At 47.6% G+C, this 23,333-nt stretch overlaps 1 protein-coding gene across 1 annotated transcript in view; it reads right to left on the reverse strand.

The window, feature by feature from the left end:
- The window catches only part of FBXO41 (F-box protein 41), a 60,776-nt gene that overhangs the window by 26,441 nt on the left and 11,002 nt on the right, over positions 1–23,333 (reverse strand). Inside the window, exons 2-7 of the mRNA XM_083398330.1 lie at positions 15,454–16,468; positions 5,700–5,910; positions 4,233–4,312; positions 2,624–2,979; positions 1,346–1,581; positions 533–648 (exon numbers count right to left, since the gene is read on the reverse strand). Of these exons, the coding sequence (XP_083254456.1) occupies positions 533–648; positions 1,346–1,581; positions 2,624–2,979; positions 4,233–4,312; positions 5,700–5,910; positions 15,454–16,199 (1,745 nt within the window). The 5' untranslated portion in view covers positions 16,200–16,468. The remainder of the gene's footprint in view (positions 1–532; positions 649–1,345; positions 1,582–2,623; positions 2,980–4,232; positions 4,313–5,699; positions 5,911–15,453; positions 16,469–23,333) is intronic.

The raw sequence follows: 23,333 nt of genomic DNA on the forward strand, positions 1-23,333 counted from the left end.
TTGCAGAGAGGTCCGCGAAGCCTGGACGCACTGAGCTCAGCGCGCGCAGGCTTCAGCATTCAGGCAACTCTCCGCAAGCGGCGGGAGCCCTGCCCCGGGCTCCCACTGCTTGCGGAGAGGTCCGCAAAGCCTGGACGTGCTGAGCTCAGCGTGCATAGGCTTCAGTATTCAGGCAACTCTCCGCAAGCAGCGGGAGCCCAGCGCTGGGCTCCCGCTGCTTGCGGAGAGGTCCACGAAGCCTGGAGAGTGAGAGGGGTCGGTGCGCACCGACGGCTCTCGCTCTCCAGGCTTCAGCGAAAGCCTGCATTCGTCCCATAGGACGCACACACATTTCCCCTTCATTTTTGGAGGGGAAAAAGTGCGTCCCATAGGGCGAAAAATACGGTAGTTTGCACAATAAAACCTGTAAAAGACAGGTCGGAGTCCTGCCTGGCTACTCATGAGCAACCACCACCAGCATCTGACACCCACCTCTGCACACCTTCCGGCTTGTCAATCTCCCTGACCGGCTTGCCAGGAGGGCCAGACTCACCGTGTGCTTTTCATGTAGTCCTCCTTGGTCTCCTTCTTCCCCCTCTGCCGGGGCTTGAGGTTCTGGAGGGTGAGGGAGTGTGTTTGGGTGCACCACTGTGACAGCATGACCAGGAACTGTGGAAGGACAAGGGACATTAAATGCCAGGCAAGCGCCACTCTTCCATATCCTTTCAGGCCCTGACGTTCTGCTTATCTCCCACTTGGATACAGGCATAACTTCAAAATCCTATAAGCTCTGGTTAAACTTGGATCAGAACCAGGATACACATATGAGAAAATGGGCGCAATATTTGGGTCATAGAGTTCAATTTAAAAAAACAAACCAAACCAAAAAAAAAGGATGGTACTAGCCTAAAGATGGATAGAAGATAAAATCCCCACCAGAGAGGAATGAGAAATTAAGCTGTTAGAATATGCCAAAATGGCAAAACTGACCAGAAAGCTCAGGAACCAAGAAGACAATAACTTTCGAGAAAGAAAGTTTATAATCTACCTTAGGAGACCACTGTAAGCAGATGAAAACATAAGCAGGATTTTAACAACACTTGTAATGTCACTAATATGATGGACAATATGGAAAGATACAAAATATGGATTAAGTAATAGTTTGCAGTTGAAAATGTTGACAATAGGACCCATGGAGAGGAAGGAGGGAAGTCGAGGGATTCAGAAAAATATATAGATATGTATTTGGTTGGTATTGTTACAACATTTTGCTTGTAAAATCAGATAAAAATTATTATTAAAAAAAAAAGACACATAAAAACAACAAAAGCCAGTAAGCCACCGCAATCTCGAGACTTTGGCTCACCTTAGACGACACCCTGGCATTCTCCAGGAGCACCCGGGTCCAGACGGCAGGGTGCCGCGCCACAAACTTCCAGTCCTTGCAGACCTCGGCTGCCCTCAGCAGCGTCTTGGTGTCGAGATACGTGAAGATGCAGAAGAGAGCGGCTCGCATCTTGAGGATTTCGGGGCTGATGACCTCGTTTGAGCGAGCCGGGCTGCCTCTCTCCGGCCGGACTCCCTTCCCTCCTTCAGACCTGGCTGTGACATAAGAGATCCATAAAGTTGTCTGGGCACATTAGGGCGTGTTATTTTGTTTTCATTTTCTATTTCCTTTCACTTTTTAATTTGCAGGTACAGTGGTACCTCAGTTTTCGAACGTAATCCGTTCCAGAAGACCGTTCGACTTCTGAAATGTTACAAGGCCGAGCGGCCTGCCAATTCAGTAGAGAAAATTGTCAAAAACAACAGGTACACACAGCAGAAGCCGTTTGACTTTAGAGGCGCATTCGAAAATGGAAGCATTTACTTCTGGGTTTTTGGCATTCGAAAGCTGAAAAGTTCAGCAATGGAGACGTCCGAAAACTGAGGTACCTGTGGACATTTGGGTTGCGAACGTGATCCATGTGGGATGCACGTTCGCAACCCACAGCGGCATGTCTGTGAACGCATGGGTTGTGATTCGGCGCTTCTGCACATGCGCAAAGTGCAATTTAGCACGTCTGCGCATGCGCATCCGCCAAAACCTGGAAGTAACCCGTTCCGGTACTTCCAGGTTTCAGTGGTCCGCAACCCGAAAAAACGCAGCCTGAAGCATCTGTAACCTGAGGAATGACTGTACTGCAATACACAAGGCGGTATGTGGCAACAACATATACAACAAAGGACACACGTCTGACAACAATCTGATCCAAGGCAGGAAGTCATTATCAAACATAACTTTAAAATGAATGACTTGTATCTAATAAAGCAATAGTCAACAATCTTTTGGAATACAATAGTACACAAAAAAATTAATGCTCTAAACATCAACACGTCTTAAGGAGGGAGACTTAATTTTGGCAAGTTTAATCAGTGAGGGGTCTTAAAAATATGTTTTGGGGGTCAGGAATTCAACTTTGCTCTCTCGAGGCAGATGGATGGCAAAAGCAGCAGAATTTCTAGGCCCGCGGACTTTGCTTTTGGGGGTTCCCAATGGCCGCTGTTGCTCTGACCCAATAGAAGCTGCCTTGAATGTTGTAATAAACATGGTTTATGGAATAAAATCCACCATGCCCTGCTCTCCGCAGGAGAGGACACTCACCTTGCAGCCTCGAGCTGTTTCTGGACCTGGAGAAATTCTGCTGAGCCTCTGCCGGGGGCTCGGTCTCCCACATCTCGGCCTCCGACTCGGTGGTCCTGGAGCCCACGTCAGAGATGTCTCCTTCTTCGCCCTCGGTGCTGTTCCGGTAAGGGCGGCGGTGCCAGTTCTGGATGGCCTGCCTGCGGAGACCCGAAGCCCTCACCCCACCGGGCCTGTCGAAAGCACTGTCCGAACCTCGGTTCTGCCCGCCCTGGTAGGACTGCCCGTCGGCGTTCTCGTCCGCCTGGTACAGCTCGGGGCTGTCGCTGTCGTAGCAGCCGGAGCTCTGGGAGACGGCTTTGGCACGGCTAGAGGCTCTGGAAGCACAGAAGGGAAGCGCTAGCGGGAAGGGGCACCTAAAGGCCATCCAGACCAGCCCTTTGCCTGTCCAATTTCTGTTCCGGGTCAGTTGATATAATACCTATTCTGTATTTGTAAGAACTATATTTTGGAACTCCCTGCGATTGATATCAGGCAGGCAGCATCATGCCACTTTTCCTGGCACCTGCTAAAAACACCCCCGTTTAGACAAGGGACGTGGGTGGCGCTGTGGTCTAAACCACAGAGCCTAGGGCTTGCCGATTGTGACGTTAACGTATGAGTGTGCTGGAGATGAAATAGTTAAACAGGTTACCCAATCAGAACTCAGGGGGTGGAGTCAGAGGGACTATAAAACCAGCTCTGGGAGGGACGAAGGAAAGGAGTTCGTTGGGAGTTGGGTGGTTGGTTGGAGTGGGAGTGAATTGGGATAGAGTCTGTGGGTAGTTGAGTTAGTGTAGCGAAATAAGCTGAGTCAGGAACAGTTAGGAACTAGGAAGACAAGTAAATTTCTAGAGGTGGTTTAGTGAGTGGGAGCAGGTAGCGGAAGTTATAGGTCTGGATAGGCAGCCCATGATTGTAATTGACCAATACCGTTTATGAAACCACACGCTTGTTAAACGGCAATAAATAGAAGTTTATGTTCCAATTTCACCCTGACTGGACTCAGTATTGTACCAAGTAGGGCCTGGGTGGTGGCAGCGAGAAATAAAGTGGTGGCACAGGGATCAATAGACGGTGAAACGTCCGGGGACCCTGTGTGATCACCACTCTGATCGGAAGGTCGGCGGTTCGAATCCCCGCGACGGGGTGAGCTCCTGTTGCTCGGTCCCTGCTCCTGCCCACCTAGCAGTTCGAAAGCACATCAAAGTGCAAGTAGATAAATAGGTACCGCTCCAGCGGGAAGGTAAACGGCGTTTCCGTGCGCTGCTCTGGTTCACCAGAAACAGCTTAGTCATGCTGGCCACATGACCCGGAAGCTGTACGCTGGCTCCCTCGGCCAATAAAGCAAGATGAGCACTGCAACCCCAGAGTCGTCCGCAACTGGACCTAATGGTTACCTTTACCCAGAAGTTTTGAAGGTTGATGCGAGTTTTCATCTGATTTTTTAGCCTGTTTGTATTTTCACTTAAATTGTTGTTCTCATTTTTTGTTGGTTAATTTTATTGTTTTATCGTTTTTGAGAACGGTTGTATGTTTTCCGAGTCAAGCAGTGTCTAAATTTTATGGGGGGGAAAAAACAATTCCTCACCCGGTGCTGGAAGATGATCTTTGGTTGGAAACCGCGTACGAACTGTGTGCTGTTGCTCCGGGAACCGAGTGCCTGTCTCTCTGCGGAGACAAGAAACTGGGGATCAGAAGACTCTTTCACCCCCTCAATGGATGAGATTACAAAGTGCATGAGCAGAACCATTTCCACCCCCCTTTTGCACCCCCACATGAGCATCACAGAAGAGACCCTGGCCATACATGATTCCTGCCTCTAAAACAGGGCTCAGCAAACTTTTTCAGCAGGGGGCTGGTCCACTGTCCCTCAGACCTTGTGGGGAGCCGGACTATATATATATATTTTTTTTGGGGGGGGATGAACGAATTCCTATGCCCCCAAAATAACCCAGAGATGCATTTTAAATAAAAGGACACATTCTACTCATGTGGAAACACGCTGATTCCCAGACCACCCACGGGCCGGATAGAGAAGGCGATTGGGCCTGATCCAGCCCCCAGGCCTTAGTTTGCCTACCCATGTTTTAAATCATAGCAGCGTAGAATTGCAGAGTTGGAAGGGACCCCAAGGGTCATCTAGTCCAACCCCTTGCAATGCAGGAAAATATATATATAAATTTATTTGTTTATTTATTTATTGAATTCATATACCGCCCTATACCTGGGGGTGTCAGGGTGGTTCACAGAATAAAATCAAGAATATAAAACCACAAAATACATAACAAAAAACCCCACAATCCAATAGCCCCCCCCTCCCCAAAACCACATTTTTAAAAGGGCATAGGATGTAAATCAGATCAACCAAAGGCCTGGTGAAAAAGGAACTTTTTTTCGCCTGGTGCCTAAAGGTGTATAATGAAGGCGCCAGGCAAACTTCCCTGGGGAGAGCATCCCTCAGAGGGGGAGCCACTGCAGAGAAGGCCCTGCTCTCGTGTTTCCACCCTCCGGACCTTAGAGGAAGAGACACACGAAGGAGAGCCTCAGAAGGTGATCTCAGGGTCTGGGTAGGTTCATGTAGGGAGAGGCGGCCCTTGAGATATTAAATATAATTTAAGGGTGGGGAACCTCTGGTGCCAAATGTGGTCCGCAGGGCTCTCTACATAGCTGTAGAAATTACCTTATTCCGAATAGGATTCCTCGCAAGAAAAGGGAAAAGTTGACAGCTATGGCTCTCTATCTGGCCCCTGGCATTATCCTCAGACTATACCCCACCCACGCCCAGCCAATCCCCCCTTGGCTCTGCCTCCCTCCCCCTTCCAGAGCCATTTGCTAGGCAGAATTGCCCCCTTGCTATGGGGCGGCTCAGTGGGGCGGCATTGTCAAGGTGTCCCGGGATCAACCCCCAGGATCTCCAAGCAGGGTTGAGAGAGAACCCTGCCTGAAAGCCGCTGTTGCCTGTCAGCGTAGGCAACACTGAGGCCAGAGGGACCAATGTGTCTGGCTCAGTATAGAGCAGTTCCCTATATGCTTAGAACGGGCGTCGCTCGGGTACCGGTCTTCCTGTGCTCTTGGACCCAGCCACGCTGCACCTCCCCAGGCTGCAGTTGGGGGTCGTCCCGCAGCTGCTACTGATGATCTGCAGCTGCTTCTCAGCTCGGTCAGCCCGATCCAGGAGCTCCTCGATGAACTGCTGGAGGCGGACTTTGGCGTTGGCCTCGCGGGCCGCCGTCTCCTTCAGGAACTGGTCAATCTGGATCACTTCCCTGCAGGGAGGAAGGAGAGAGACAGGCAAACTGTGACACCCGGCTGGATTTTTTTGTTATTTGTTATTTACCGTCTTATTTCCTCCCAAACATTCCATATAAAAACACACATATGTACAGACACACACACACATAAAAATGATAATAATGAAAGTAATAGTTTCCCCCTTTTATCTTACAAAATCTTTTCTTCAATTTTGACTTCCTGTCAAGTCCCTTCACATATGTTTTATCTTACAATCGAATGTACACAAAACAATACATCTTCCTATATAAATTTTCCAATACATTCTGAAAACATAAAAAATCCTTAATGGTTACCCACCTCCTTTTACTTCCTTTATCACTCGAATGCTAGCACAGAGTCAAAACTATTATTGTATTTTTGAACATGTCTTCTATAACCATCCCATTTTTCAGCAAATTTTTGCTTTCAGTTTCCTCTGAGTTTGTAACACCCGGCTGGAAGAGTTAAAGAACCCTTCACTGGACAATGGTTTATAATACACAGAAAGACGCAAAGGAACGTGTGGTTTTCAGAAAGCAAACTTGAATTGCGGTTAAGATTCCTTTAATCTATCTATCTATCTATCTATCTATCTATCTATCTATCTATCTATCTATCATCTATCTATCGCCTTTATTGGTATACAGTGGTACCTCTAGTTGCGGACACGATCTGTTCCGGGGTGCTATTCGCACCCCCAAAAGTTCCCAACTACAGCTGCGCTTCTGCGCAAGCATGGAGCGTGACAGAGTGCTTCTGTGCATCTGCGAAGTGCGCAGAATGGTTCTGCATGCACTTGGCAAAACCCGGAGGTATACATTTCCAGGTTTGCTGCGTTTGCAAGCTGAAAAGACACAACATGAACCTAACACAACATGAGGTATGACTGCACAGGAGAACCTGTAGCAAGAGAAATGGAACGGAACATCCTAGAATATGGTTTGTGTGTCTGATGGACTGTGAACGGCGGCATCTGACGCTGCAAAACTCTGATGCAGCTGTTTAGCATGCAGTTCAGTGGAACGCCTTCCCATCAGATGTCAAGGAAATAAACAACTATCTCACTTTAGAAGACTTCTGAAGGCAGCCCTGTTTAGGGAAGTTTTTAATGTTTGATGCTTTATTGTGTTTTTAATATTCTGTTGGAGCTGTCCAGAGTGCTGGGGAAACCCAGCCAGATGGGTGGGGTATAACTAAATTATTATTCCTGTTCCTGTTGCTGTTCCTGTTGTTATAGCTGCTACACAATTGGTACAGTATGTATACTCTGAATTCCATTTCTCTACAACCTCTCTCTCTTTTGGACCCCATCAGCGAGGCCGAGGGGGGGGGGGGGTCTTGCCGTCTGGGCAGCCCAGGACCTCCAGGCTTGCACCCTGGGGAAGTCACTTCGGTGCTGCTATTGCAACAGAAACAATCCAGGAGGCAGCAGAGCAAGGTGGCAAACATGGTCTCCACCCCCCACTCCTCATTGAATCATTACAACCAATGATCCTGGGGGAGCCAGGGTGGTGTAGTGGTTAAGAGCGGTAGTCTCGTAATCTGGGGAACCGGGTTCGCTTCCTCGCTCCTCCACATGCAGCTGCTGGGTGACCTTGGGCCAGTCACACTTCTTTGAAGTCTCTCAGCCCCACTCACCCCACAGAGTGTTTGTTGTGGGGGAGGAAGGGAAAGGAGAATGTTAGCCGCATTGAGACTCCTTAAAGGGAGTGAAAGGCGGGATATCAAATCCAAACTCTTCTTCTTCTTCTTCTGTGAGGTAGGTTAGGCTGAGAAGCAGTGTCTGGCCTGAAGTCGCACCCAGTTAGCTTCATGGCTGAGCGGGGATTTGAACTCTGGTCTCCCTGGTCCTAGCCTGACACTCACTTTATTTATTTATTATTTTTTATATACTGCCCTATACCCGGAGGTTTCAGGGCGGTTCACAGAAAAGGATCACAGTATATAAAATAAAAATAACAGCAATCACCCAATAATAACCCCTCAAAAAGAACCACATTTTAAAAGGGTATGGGATGTTGATCAGGTCAACCAAAGGCCTGGTTAAAAAGGAGCGTTTTTGTCTGGTGCCTAAAGGTGTACAATGAAGGCAACAGGCGAATTTCCCTGGGGAGAGCATTCCACAAACGGGGAGCCACTGCAGAGAAGGCCCCGTTCTTGTGTTGCCACCCTCCAGACCTCTCGAGGAGGAGACACACGAAGAAGGGCCTCAGAAGGTGATCTCAGGGACCAGGTAGGTTCATATGGAGAGCGGCGGTCCTTGAGGTATTGTGGTCCTGGGCCATTTAAGGCTTTATGGATCAAAACCAGCACTTTGAATTGGGCCCGGAAACTATTTGGTAGCCAGTGCAGTCGGACCAGGATCGGTGTAATATACTCAAACTGTCTTGCTCCGGTGAGCAACCTGGCCGCTGAATTCTGCACCAGCTGAAGTTTCCGAACCACATAGGCTCTCATTTTCCTTCCTTCCTTCCTTCCTTCCTTCCTTCCTTCCTTCCTTCCTTCCTTCCTTCCTCTCTCCAACACACAAACAGACCAGCCTCCCTGGGGCATCCAAGCAGTTGCCAGGCCCGCAGGGGGTTCTGAAAAGGTCAGAGTATTTTTGGCACCGAATGTGGGTCAGCTAGAGCCAGGGGGTCACCGAGAAACCAGGGCGCAGAGAGGAGATGGCAGGGCATTGAGAGGCATTTTCCTTCCTTCCTGCCCAGTTGGGTTATTCAACCTTTTGAGCAAAATGTATGCCCATACATTGCAACCGCTTAAAATTAACAAGCAGATGGAACTGACTGGGAGACTCTGAGACCAGAGAGAAGAGACAGTGGAAGAAGACTGGAAGAGGACTGGAAGAAGTTTAAGGAATATTTGAAAAAAATATGTTAATATTTAAATCTTAGAATAGTTTTGGAAGTGGATATAGGCTGGTAGGGTTAGAAGTAGAAGACAGAGTATTTTATCAGTGATAAAATGTGAAGTTTTTTATGGTTAAAGTAAGTGGGGGGGGGGAGATGGTTAGAAATTGTAATATATGTAAACTGCTAAAGATGAAGTAAAATGAGAATCCGATAGGTGGGATTTGGGGAAGCTCACTTAACAATGTTTAGAAAAATAAGGCAATAATTTGTTTGTATTGTCTTTTCTGTTTGTGTTTTTTATTTGTGTTATAAAATGAATAAAAAAAAATTGGGGGGGGGGAATGAAATTAACAACAGGACTAAGCTGGGTCCATTGACTTCAGTAGGTCTAAACTTAGTTGAAGACCAACCACTGCAAAGCTATTTCTACCTAAATTACCCTAAACCGGGTCACATTTATAACTATTGATAAGTTATCTTCCTGTGCATTAACATCCAGTTCTTATCTTAGTTACTATTAAAACACAGAGAAATTGATAAATGAGGTGCTTAAAAAGAAGAAGAAGCTGTCTCTGTGTTGGGTTGGATAGGTTATGGCGCAGAGACCAAAATTCTAGTCCCTGGTGTGTCCCTGCCTAATGCCAGATTGCAGTGCCAGATGTTCTAGGGTGGAATCACAATCCAGATGTGGACTCTGTACAGTTGTGGACTCCACCCCACGTGGTGGCTCCTCCACCTGCACAGCCAGACGAGCCAATCAATCAATCAATTGATCAATCAATCAATCAATCAATCACCAAGCCGATTAATTTCGGTTTTTCTACATTTCTGTCCCAGGAGCAGTTATTTTTTTTAAAGAGAAAAAGTTTTGGTACTCATCATGAAGTTGTTACACTTTTAACCTTTTGGGGGTTGGTTGGTGCCAATTAAAATTATTTGATTTTAATCAGATTTTAAGCTGTATTTCAGTCGATGGCTGAATTTTATGTTTTAATGTATCTATATTTTGATATTAGCTGCCCTGAGCTTGGTTTTGGCTGGGGAGGGCAGGATATAAATAAAAATTATTCTTATTCTTATTCTTATTTGCCATTGAATGCTCCTGGGAGGGAAAGCACTTCCCAGCAAAATGAACTGACTTTGGAATAGGGTCACCTAGGTGTGCTTAAAGAGAGAGCCTTCGCTCTGAGAAAGAAGTTCTGGGGCTTAGACCTTGTTGGTATTTAAATAACAACAACACCTCTGTTAACGATTCCTCTGTCAAATCTACAAGTGTGTGTGAGAGAGAAAGAGACAGACAGAGCTGAAATGGCAAGTCCAAGTTCAGGGGGAAACCATGGAGACCAAACCCTCGGTATTTATTCCTGGCCATTGTCAATAAGAGACTAAATCGTTATCCTTGGTGTTTTCTAATAGCCAGCTGTCCATCAGCGTAATTGGCTGTTGACGAGACGTGGCAGCGGGGCTGAGAGATCCTCTCATCTAAACCTCAAGAGAAGGCAAAAGGTATTATTATTATTATTATTATTATTATTATTAATTTGTATACCTCCCTATATTTGTAGATCTTAGGGTGGTTCACAAAATAAAATTACAATGTAAAAAACACAAAATAAATAATGTAAAAAACACAAAATACATAATAAAAAAGAACGGGAACGAGCCAATACTCGCCTCTTCCACAACCCATTTAAAAGGGCTTTGGATGTCAATTGGCCAAAGGCCTAGTTAAAAGGAACGTTTTTTTGCGTCTAAAGAACTATATAATGAAGGCACCAGCCAAAACTCTCTGGGAATTTATGGGGTGGAATTTCTCATTTGCAATGAAGTGTGGCTTCCAATAGGTGTGGCTTCTGAGCCGGCTGCATGATGACATCATCACCAGCTGGTAGGCATCCTTTGCGATGACATCATAGTCATCTCATGCTCGGGATTGGCTAGGAGAAAGACAGTTGTGCCGGAAACATGAGACGGAAGAAAGGCGTAATTTTGCTCATAAAGGCAGCCTGTTCCCCTTTCATATAAAAACAAGTAACTTTTTTTTTACTAAAGAAATAAATTAAATTAAAACCAACTTTTGCAAACAGCATGGCGGGTGTCAAAAACTCACAAGGAAGAAAGTCTCGCTTCCTGCCAAACAACCCTTTCAACTCTGAACATTTCTGAACATTCCCTTGGCGCTGCGATGGTGGGAACCTGCCTGATCCTGCAGCGTGAATTTAATTGAGAGCGAGGTGCAGATCCCATCTCCATGCAAATGCCCGTTTTAAGTAAAGATCAGGGAGGTGGGAGTTACCAGAGGGAGCGGTTTCTAAAAAGGAAGAGGCTCTCAGGCAGCCGCTGTTCTCTTGAATATTCAGACTGCCTCCCTGGGGGCCTGATCCTTCCTGATCCGTTGGAACGGCAGTAGAGAGACGCTCAGCTCCTTTGCAGCAGTTGCACCACAAGGGCGAGAGGGGAAGGAAGAAACCGTCTCTTGCAGAGAAAGGATGCTGTGTGAATATCTATGATGTTTTCTCTCCCTTGATGTGAAAACCACATATTTGCTGTTTGGCAGAACAGTTCCCTGCACAGGGAGCAGAGCCGTGGATTTTTCTGATGGAGAGTGAGCGAGAGGATTGTCATTGCTCTCTTAGTTCGCACACCCTCCAACATTTCTCCAATGAAAATTGTTGTTTAGTCGTTTAGTCGTGACTGACTCTTCGTGACCCCCTGGACCAGAGCACGCCAGGCACTTCTGTCTTCCACTGCCTCCCGCAGTTTGGTCAAACTCATGTTCGTAGCTGCAAGAACACTGTCCCACCATCTCATCCTCTGTCGTCCCCTTCTCCTTACACCCTCCATCTTTCCCAACATCAGGGTCTTTTCCAGGGAGTCTTCTCTTCTCATGAGGTGCCCAAAGTCTTGGAGCCTCAGCTTCAGGATCTGTCCTTCCAGTAAGCACTCAGGGCTGATTTCCTTCAGAATGGAGAGGTTTGTTCTTCTTGCAGTCCATGGGACTCTCAAGAGTCTCCTCCAGCACCAGAATTCAAAAGCATCAATTCTTTGGCAATCAGCCTTCTTTATGGTCCAACTCTCACTTCCATACATCACTACAGTGGTACCTCGGGTTACATACGCTTCAGGTTACATACGCTTCAGGTTACAGACTCCGCTAACCCAGAAATAGTGCTTCAGGTTAAGAACTTGGCTTCATAATGAGAACAGAAATTGTGCTCCAGCGGTGCGGCAGCAGCAGGAGGCCCCATTAGATAAAATGGTGCTTCAGGTTAAGAACAGTTTCAGGTTAAGAACGGACCTCCGGAATGAATTAAGTACTTAACCCGAGGTACCACTTTACTGGGAAAACCATAGCTTTAACTATACGGACCTTCCAATGAAAATAGGGACGTTCTATTCTATTATTATTATTATTATTATTATTATTATTATTATTATTATTATTCCCATCTGACTGGGTTGTCCCAGCCACTCTGGGTGGCTTCCAGCATATATAAAAACATACGAAAACATTAAACATAAAAAAAAAACCCTCCCTATACAGGGCTGCCTTCAGATGGCTTTGGGGTCCGATCACTCCATACCCTCCAACATTTCTCCGACGAAAATAGCGACATCGTAAGGAAAAGCGGAGCATTCCCGGATCAAATCAGAAACTGGGGCATCTTCTGTAAATCTGGGACTGTCTCTGGAAAATAGGTGCACTTGGAGGGTCTGAGTTCAGCATCCTGAAAGCTGGGGAGGGTCTTCTTCACAAGTTTTGCAGGTGGCACAAAAGATAGCAGGAAATGCTAACCTTGTAGAGGACAGGATATGAGCAAAATGGTTCTGGGATCAAGGGGATCTTGCTCTCCAAAGAAGTCCTCACAGTGATGATCTTACAGATATATGCATATTCCATCATGATGATGATGATGATGATTTATACCCCGCCCATCTGGCTGGGTTTCCCCAGCCACGCTGGGTGGCTCCCAACAGAATATTAAAGGTACCCCTGCCCGTACAGCCAGTCTTGCCAGACTCTAGGGTTGTGCGCTCATCTCACTCAAGAGGCCGGGGGCCAGCACTGTCCCGAGACACTTCCGGGTCACGTGGCCAGCATGACAAGCTGCATCTGGCGAGCCAGAGCCGCACACTGAAACACCGTTTACCTTCCCGCTAGTAAGCGGTCCCTATTTATCTACTTGCACCCAGGAGTGCTTTCGAACTGCTAGGTTGGCAGGCGCTGAGACCGAATGACAGGAGCGCACCCCGCCGCGGGGATTCGAACCGCTGACCTTTCGATCGGCAAGCCCTAGGCACTGAGGCTTTAACCCACAGCGCCACCCGCGTAATTAACAGAATATTAAAACACGATAAAACATCAAACATTAAAAACTTCCCTAAACAGAGTTGCCTTCAAATATGTATACGGATATGTATTTGAATGTTTTATAATTTTGTATTGTAAAATCAAATAAAAATGTTTTCAAAAAAAGAAAAAAGACTTTAGATCAAGCCCACCGACCCCATTGGTTAGAATTCTTTTTCTACAGCCGACCATCTGCCACTCATTAGGCATGGGCTAACTTTGGGTCCCGCCCCTTGCCCCGATTTCATTGGCTAAACGGCAGGATGGATTTTGCCATAGACACAATTATTTAACTCTTGTGCTCAAGTGACCGTGGTGGGAGGTCTTGCAAATGACTTGCTTATCTAAGCACGACTCGCTATCTGGCATCCATCGCATCCATGGGGTTGTGGGGAGGTTGGGAAGAAAGGGGACGTAATCTGTTCTGATCGCAGCAAAACGACGCATGAAATCCAACTTGAAAAATTAATTTAAGCCTCTGGGGGTGCCCATGCTGTTGCTTGAGGGAAATGTTGGCTGATAGACCACAAAGGAAGAGATTCAGAATGGGGGAATTGTAGGAAATGTCTGGTCTTATTTAATGCCTGCTTTCAAAGAAGGCAGAGAAAGGCACAAATGTCTGGGTGTTTACATCCACAGACGATACCAAACCGAGAGGCGTTGTGAAGACAAAGGAAGATCGCAGAAGGAATTGTTCAGAGGAATTTTGTGTGTGTGTGTGTGTGTCTTTTGCCCACATCTGAGAATGACTTCACTCTTTGCAAATCCAGAGAAAAATGAGTTTTGCAATGCCAATCACACACACACACACACACAAAGAAGAAAGTCTGAAAAAGCAAACAGGGCCAGAATGAATATTTGAGCAAGCTGGAAATACCGGAGAAAATTCAGAGCGAGGTGCAATAATCCCATCTAAGAGAATGTGTGATGACTGTTTGTTTGGGCTGATACCCGAGAGAGGAGCGATACTCAGAGCGCCTTGGGATCATTAAATTTCAGTCCATATTTTCTTAGACGGGATTATTGCCTCCGATTCTCCATTTCCTCAGATATCTTTGTACTTAAGATCATGCAAATATTAATTCCGCCCCTGTGTGCCTTTCCACATTATCTGCCTTCTTCGTGAAGCAGCCTGTTTCTGAGAGGGAGGCCACCCAAAAGGATTTCCCCAAGAAAAGCTGGTTGCCTTCTGCACTCTGACGCAGGTGTACTGCAGGCTCTGGCTGAAAAGAATGAGGAGGCTTTTGCTGGGCAGGGAAAGCGGAAGAGAGTTTCGTGCCGGCTTTGTGATGCCAAGACATTTCTCTCCCAAGACTATGAATCTGGCCCCATCCTGTTATTCTGACACCAGGGGAAAATGGCAATATGATTCAATATTCTGCTTTGATTTAAAGTAGGTTTGTAGATGTTTCTACAGACTGTTTTACCTGATATAAACCTTTCTTTTTCAGCAATCAAGCGGTGTATAACTTTTATGAAATAAGTAAAATAAATAAATCAAAATCCCTCATTTAGTCTCTGTGACTGCTTTAAACTGTTGCCTGTCACCACTCAGCCAACCATTGCCCAGGGATGAAGGACTAACTGGTTTAAGAAGGTCTTGTTTCTCGTGATATCTGGAAAACTCACTCATCCTTTACAAGTTTCCAAGAGAGAAGCCAAACCTATACTTGGCGGTCATTCATGACTTACATCAAAAGACAAACTTGTGGATGGCAATTTTCTGCAACGTATGATTTTTTGCTGGAACTGATTGTATTCCAGGAATTATTATTGACCACTATCTTCTCCTTCTGTTAAATCATTATTTATTTCATGAAATGTATACTCCACATTTTGTGGGGAGGGGATCTGGTCGCAGCAGGAGGGGGAAATACCTGTGACTCTTCGTCAGCCTGACTCATCTCTGCTTCTTGACCTGTCTCCTCCTCCTCTCCTGCCTCTGATTCTGGGCTGCTCTCTGCCACAGACTCTCCCCGCTCACTAAGCCCTGTTACCACTTCAGTTTCCGACACCTCCTCTTCCTAGTCCTCTCCCTCTGACCGCTCACTGTCGTCCCACCACCGTTTCCCAGGCTCTGAGCCTTCTTCTCCTGGTGGCCCCCCAACTGTTTCTTCCCACCACTCTTCTGCACCCAACCAGTCCATGATTCCTCCCTCCCTCCTTCCCTTCCTGTGTTTAAACCTCTGCCTTCCTCAATGATACTTCCATTTTTCTCTGCTGCTATTGGCAAAATCAGAAGATGGGGTGAAGGAAGACGGATCAGGCCTGTGGGCCACCCCCTCACCCCCTGCTTTAGCAGACCCCCTGACACCACAGAAACCATCACTCACTGTTGTTTGCGGCTCAGCTCCTGCTCCTTCTGCACCAGGTCTTGCTTGAGGGAGGCCAGCATCTCCACGCTGACGTCCACCTGGCGGGACAGCTCCACGGCCCTCTCCTCCAGCTCCTGCTTCTCCCGGCTGAGACGGATGCTCTCCTGCTTGGCCTTCTCCAGCTCCGAGCTCTTGCGGTCCAGCTCCACCTGGAGCCGGCCGACTTGGGAGGCGATCTTCTGCTCCACTTCCTCGGTCAGCTTCTCCAGCCGCTTGTCCACCTCCAGCTTCTCAAAGGCCCGGATCTTGAGGCGGGTCAGGCCTTCCTCGTAGGCCGCGTCGACGGCCGCCACCGCGGCAGCCGCGGCGGCGGGAGGCGTGGTGGCCGAGGTCATGGCCTTGCGGGTGAAGATCTCGGTCAGGGGGATCTCGATCTCGTGGACGTAGCGGGACGCGACGGGCGAGGACGACGGGTCCAGCTCCTCGGTGGTGGCGGTGGCGATGAGGTCGCAGGTGAAGCGCTGCTCCTTGCCCTGGAAGGAAGTGCTCTCAAAGATGTCCCGGCGGGCTGCGGGCGTCAGGAGGGTGGTGTCGGATGCCAGGGGGAAAACGGTGGCATCGCAGATGCTGTTGGTTTTGGAGAGGACATAGAGGGTCTCGTAGGTGTGGTTGTACTCCAGGTGTGCCCGCAGGGAGGACAGGCTCCGGAATCGCTTGTGTTCCCCGCAACGCGGACAGCGGTAGGGCAGGTCCAGCGAGGCCATCCCTCAGCCCGAGCCACGCTCCTGGCCACGCAGCCCTCCTCCGCAGGAATCCAGCTGCCGGGCCCCTGTCATGGTGCAGGCATGCGGGCAGCAGGAGGAGCGGGGCAGGAGTAGCAGTGGGGAAGGGGGCACGGTGGGGCGGGCGGCCAGTTCCACAAGGTCATTGCTGGTTAGGGGCAGGCTAGCAATAGCGTGGAGGGCGAGAATCCCAGAGGGTGACCCAGAGAGGCCGCAGGAGGTCTGGTCAGCATCGGGCACAGCGGGCAGCACTGGAAGAGAGAAGAAAGTCAGCATTTCCCTGTTCCCTGCCCTGAGTCTTCTGAGACTGCCCTCTCCCCACCTGTCCTTGCCAGCTGTGAATCTATGGTTGTCAGGGAATGGTCTGAAGATGAGGACTGGGGAATGCATTCTATGACAGACTAGCTTCTCTCCTCCGATGGAGAGCTGGAGGGGAAAGAATTGCCCCCCCCCATCCACAGCGTGTTCAGAAGCAAAGAGAAAGAGATAGAGAGCCGAACAGCTTAGGGAGGAGTTGCCCAGTTTTGATATAGTGACAACAGAAGCAGAATGGAGGGGGCAGCTAGTTGAGATGTCTCTTGAGAGCGCGGGGAACACCCCCCCTCTCACCAAGGTCAGAGGTCCAAATGTATCAGAGAGCAAAGGAGGGAGGGAGGAACTTCCCATTGGGGCTGAAAAAAGCTCGCGGAAGCTGGGAGGAGGATTAGACGAGCCAGTTGCCCTCCTTGTGGAGAGCTACGTATTTGTGTTCGCAACATGATGCTATAATAAAAGGACTAGAAATCTGTCAACTGCTTGTTAATTCTTATCTATGAAGTTACCCAAGGGAGGGGAGGACTCTCCATGCCTGACAGTGGTGGATCTTGGGAAGATCAGGGGAGTCTGCTGGATGAGACCCATGGTAGGGTTGCCATATGTCTGGAATTTCCCTGACGTAGCCAGGATTCGACCGCCAGATACAGTGTCCGCATGGAAATTGCTGAAATGTCTGGAAAAATCCGGACATATGGCAACCCATGTCGGAAGTGTAGATTTTGGCAGATCCCCCCCCCCCCGATTTTCGCTTTTTGAAATACGGCAGCCCTAGCCAATGGCCCACCTAGACCGGCAGCCTCTTCTCACTGTGGCCCACAAAGGAAAACCGTCAAACACGGCCTGAGAACATGAGAAACACTCTCCTGTCCTGCGGTTCCCAGAAACATTGCTGCCTCTGTGGTGTTTGTACGGAGCCCCCGGTCGTCTCATGGACTATTGACCCATACACCACTAATCCGCTGCCACCAACCAGGTCCTCCCTGGTAAAATCACTTCAGTCTCAGTCAGGTTCTCAAGTTAACAAAGAAGAGTGTATTTTATTGCAGACACAAACAAACTTTAACTGCATTCCAGACGTTGTTACTCTTTACCTTCTTAGTCTTATTCTAAACGGCCTCGGTCCAGTATACCTGAAGGAGCATCTCCACCCCCATTGTTCTGCCCGAACGCTGAGGTCCAGCGCTGAGGGCCTTCTGGCGGTTCCCTCACTGCGAGAAGCAAAGCTGCAGGGAACCAGGCAGAGGGCCTTCTCGGTGGTGGCGCCTGCCCTGTGGAATGCCCTCCCACCAGATGTCAAAGAGATAAACAAATTTCAGAAGACATCTGAAGGCAGCCTTGATTAGGGAAGCTCTTAATGTTTGATGTTTTGTTTTACATTCTGTTGGAAGTCACCCAGAGTGGCTGGGGAAACCCAGCCAGATGGGCAGGGTACAAATAAATAAATAAATAAATAAATAAATAAATAAATAAATAATATCCTGTCTCTATCTCTTCTACCTCCCCTCACACAAGAACCAACTGCACTGTCTCTCTGTCTCCAACTGCCTTTCCCAACCAACCAACCAACCCACTAAACCAACCAACTACCCACACCCAAACCTTATAACAGGTAGGCTCTGCCTCCGGCTTTCCTATTGGTCTACATATGAACCCTTTCTCTCCCCCTGTACAGACATTTTCAAATGAATGGGCAAACACCACAGCCTCCGACAGCAACGGCAGGGCGTATCCCTCCTGACTAGTAAGCATTAATAGCCTTCCCTCCTTCCACGACTGTGTCTAATTTTCTTTGAAGCCATCTAGGTTAGTGGCCATCTCTGTCTCTTGTGGCAGGGAGTTCCATAGAGTAACTCTGGAACTGGCTAGCTGGACAAATCTGGAAGATTCTTTCCCTCTCCCTTTTTGGTCTTCCCAATCTTCCGTTCAGTTCTTGCGAATTACTTTTAAGACCTTACAAACATTCGCCTGCGCCCTAGTGCAAATTTCTCCTAATCTACACGTTTTCGTACGCCGATTTGCCTAACCTTCACATTTCTGCCATGCTTTTTCCACGTATAACACACATGTGAGAATGCTTTCCCCCAACATTTTTGGTTGGAGAGCAGTGTGACAAAATTCAGCGAAGTGCTCTTTTGAAAGAATGCCTGGGTTGTCAGTTTGCATATCGCTTCCCAACGTGAGAATGAGGCAGGTCCCTCTGAATAACATGAACTGAAGCAAATTTCTCCTCCATCCTTAACTGGGGAAAAGCAGAAGGGAATGAGCTCCCTGCTTAAAACCACAATGCAATTACTGCAAAGCCAACGCAGTAAACTGAAGAGCCTGCCTCTCTCAAGGCGCGTACAGTGAGGCCAGATCTTCTCCCTGTTGCTGTCAAAGTAAGCAGGATTATCAGCGCTGACCTGTGAGCTGAGGTACCTGACGGGAATGGCAAAGAGGCAGTGTGAGAGACGAGGGAAGGATGCCAAGTGAAAGCTGCAAGCCCTTTCCTTCCCAGATCTCAGAGCTGGCCTCCGTCGCAAGGTAAGCATGTCAAGCATACAGCGCGGATCAATCATTACTCATGCCTCTTCGTTTTTCAATACCCCTGGAAGTAGCAGCCAAGCTCCGCTGGAAATAAGAAGAACCGGCAGTGTCAGGCCAATGGCCTAAGACCCGCGTACCTATGGGACCGCCTCTCCTGGTATGCCCCGCGGAGGACCTTAAGGTCCACAAATAACAACACTTTGGAGGTCCCGAGCCTCAAGGAGGTTAGACTGGTCTCAACTAGGGCCAGGGCCTTTTCAGCACTGGCCCCGACTTGGTGGAACGCTCTGTCACCAGGGACTAGGGCCCTGCGGGACTTGACATCTTTCCGCAGGGCCTGCAAGATGGAGCTGTTCCGCCTGGCTTTTGGTTTGGACTCTGTCTGACCCTTCTGTTTCCCTCCCCTTATGGTTTTGATTTATCAGCTACTTTAAAATGAGGCTGCATTTTAGATTGCATTTTAACCTGTATTTTAAATTGGTCCCCCCCCTCTCTTTCCCCCCTATTATGTTTTTACTGTGATTTTATTAGTGTTAGCCACCCTGAGCCCGGCTCTGGCCAGGGAGGGCGGGGTATAAATTATTATTATTATTATTATTATTATTGTTATTATTATTATTATTATTATTATTATTATTATTATTAATGTCCAGCATCCTGTTCTCACAGTGGCTGCCCAGATGCCCATGATGTCGGAAAAAAGAACAAGTGCATCTCTCCCTTCCTGGTGTTTCCAGCAGCTGAAATTGAGAAGGGTTGTGGAGGCAGAACAGAATCACCCTAGCTAGTAGCCATCAATACCCCCCATGAATTTGTCTAGGTGGCCATCTTGTAGCAGTGAGTTCCGTAGTTCAACTGCGCTGCGCTTCCTTGTATCTGTCCCGAATCTTCCAACATTCAGGAATCCTGTTGCAGGCAGTGGGGTGTGTAGTCTGAGCTTCAGCCCCACAGTGCAATGGAGGTCCCCCCCCCCATCTTACTGCCCACCCCCCAAGGCTCAGCAAACTTTTTCAACAGGGGGCCGGTCCACTGTCCCTCAGACCTTGTGGGGGGCCGGACTATATTTTTTTGGGTGGGGGAAAAAATGAACGAATTCCTATGCCCCACAAATAACCCAGAGATGCATTTAAAATAATTTAAGTGAAAACAAATAACGCTTGTAACCATTAATGAAGCTTTGTAAAAAAGAAAGGTTAGAATTTGAGTGAAACAAGATTTAATTTATAAATAATTAGGTGAGATCTCAGAAATGTGTAAAGAAGTAAGAAGGGAAGGAGTACCAGCCAAGTTGAGGGAAGTCAAAAAAAGAGAATGGATGTAAAAAAAACCTGTACGAATTGTATTAATTTGTTTTATTTGTAAATGGAATAAAAATTATATTTTAAAAAAAGAGATGCATTTAAAATAAAAGCACACATTCTTCCCATGTAAAAATACCAGGCAGGCCCCGCAAATAACCCAGAGATGCATTTTAAATAAAAGGACACATTCTACTCATGTAAAAACAGACTGATTATCGGACCATGCGTGGGGCGGATTTAGAAGGCAATTGGGCCAAATCCGGCCACCGGGCCTTATTTTGCCTACCCTTGATGAAAACCATTTGCATTTCATTCCCCTCTCTATCTTGCAAGGTGGATTGAAGCACAAACTTGGCTTCATTTTAAAAATTCCACCCTTGTTTCCCTTAGTTTACCCACAATCGAGTCAGGTTTTCAAACTGGCTTCCTGAAATATGCCTTTCGCGGGTTTGCTTTCCTTTTAAAAAAAGAAAAGAAAAACAGGCAACTCTGTCATTTGCTATTTCAATACTTAATCACTGTTTTAATCATGCTACAAGATCTTGCCACCCACAAAGCACAAAGCTTTGAGCCATTGATAGTTAAAGAAGCGATGGACTGCAAAAGGTCTGTTATAAATTAAGAGATCTGTTTATTGGACTTTAAAAAGAACGGCTCCATTTTAGGGCTGAAAACAACCCATAAAACCCCAAGGAAAGGCAAGAAAAATTCCAGCTACCAATATTACATCCATCAGGATATAACTAGCAAGTCCTGCAGTATAGCTTATATAACTGAATGCAAAAAAACCAGGATGTTATATCCTGTAGTCAGGTAAAACTACAACCAACCTACACATGTGTTGTAGAGACCAAGGGTGGGTGGTTTTGACAAAATCTGGAGCAACACTTTAATTCTGGGCGCTGCAACTTGTTGGATGCATCAGCAAGAGCTACAGCGATGCAAAGAGATCCAACAATGTCGGCAGAAAGAGTGAATTCCTGGGTAAAATGTGCCTGACAAAAACACACCGCGTGACCTCAGCCGGGAGGGCAGTATGAGCATAAGGACACAAGAATATGGGATGCGAAACACAAGAGCAGTCAAGTACAACATTCCTAGAGTGAACATGTTTACACATGGGGAGGAATGTTTGTCCAGCCAGCAGGTAAACTTCCTGTTTCCTTCTGGGCTGGGACAGACTTCCTCTGCATGTGACTAGAGGTGGGCATGGCCTCACCTGTGCAGGTAACGACAAAAGCACAGGGCAGGGCAGCCACCTCTCTCTTTCACCACATGCATCGAAGAAGCAACATCTGCTTAGCCAAAGATGCTCTCTTGGCCTCCAGCCAAGAGAGGACAAAGGGACTGTCTCATTATGAGATAGTTTCCAGGTGTATGTCACTTTTCTAAGCTAAGTCTGCCTTCTGGGATCCGATTGTGAACAGAATGTGAGTAAACTCTTTTTAGAGAAGACTGTGTCATGCCTTATTATGAGGGAATAAGGGGAAAATACCAGAACAGTTATTATAGAGGCTTTAGCGAGCCTGAGCAAATGCATCCACCAAGTTTAAAAAGGGGAATGTTACTCTGCTAAATTGTGAACTTGTTAGCACAAGTTGGAAAGGCTATTATCAGACAATATGTCCTCTCCTGCACCCCTGAACATTCCCACAAAGAAGACCCACTGGATCAGGTCAGTGGTCCATCTAGTCTAGTATCCTCTTCTCACAGCGGCCAACCAGATGCCTGTTGAAGACCAGCAAGCAGGATTCGAACACAAGAGCAGCCCTCTCCCCTCCTGTGGCTTCCAGCAGCTGGTGTTGCTGCTCCCACGGCTCCCCTCTCCTCCTCCATGAATTTGTCTATTCCTCTTTTAAAGCCACCCAAGTTGAGGGCCATCACTGCTTCCTGTGGCAGGGAGTTCCGTAGTTACACTGTGCTCTACCTGAAGAAGAACTTCCTTATATCTGTCCTAACTCTCCTGGCACTCAGCATCCTTGAATGTCCGTGAGATCTAATGCTGTGACTCTCCTTCCTTTGAGGTTTTTAAGCAGAGGTTAGATGGCTGTCTGTCATGGATGCTTTAGCTGAGATTCCTGCATTGCCGGGGGTTGAGTTACATGACCATTGGGGTCCCTTTCAACTCTACAATTCTATGGGGGAGAAATGTTTTTGTTCCTCCACTTCCTTTACATAGTGCACCATTTTACACACCTCTATCGAGCCTTCCCCCACCAATCGCCTTTCCCCCAAGGTAGGGATGTGTATTCATTTTAGTATTACGGAGGAGTATCTCCACTTATTGGAGAGGGAAAGGTGTGTAGGATTGGGGCAGAATCAGTCCTTATGGCTGCTAATCACCATGCAGAGCCTTCCAAAAAAACCCCCAAAGCGCTCGAAATCCTTCACTTCTTCCCATTTGCAGCAACCATTAGTTTCGCTAATGTGCATTTCTGCGTTCAAAACGCAGCCTGGGAGCTACTTCTCAGACCGCAAACCCCAAAGGCCTTCTGCAAACAAACCTTTAACTGGTCTCCAAGCTAAAACAGGAGCAGGGAAGATGGGCTTCTCTAGCAAGGGAACTCATCAAGGAATAATAATGATCTGTTAACATCCAAACTATGGATTCCCTTGGCTGCTTTTCTATTATATCGGGTCGGTGACCTCAGGCCTGTGGACAAACTGTGTCCCCACCCCGGGACCCCTCTACCGGGCCTTTGGGGCTATCACAGCCCTCACAGCCCCTGCCCCAGACCCTACTCCTGTCCTGGCCGGAAAAACCCACAAAATGCAGAAGTGCCTCTGGCTTACCTGGAGGATAGAGGTGTGTTCTGTAGGTATAAAGCTTTCAGAATAAACATTTCCTTTTCATGTTGGCAACGGGCTTTTTAGACGTGCATCATTTTGCGACGCAGTAATTCAGTTTTACTAGCAAACCAGAGGTTTAAACCGGCCCCTTTCCAGTCCTGGGAAGAGTGCAGGTTTGTGCAAC

Source organism: Podarcis tiliguerta (genome assembly GCF_965153285.1).
Source record: "Podarcis tiliguerta genome assembly, chromosome: 9".
NCBI classification, from domain to species: domain Eukaryota; kingdom Metazoa; phylum Chordata; class Lepidosauria; order Squamata; family Lacertidae; genus Podarcis; species Podarcis tiliguerta.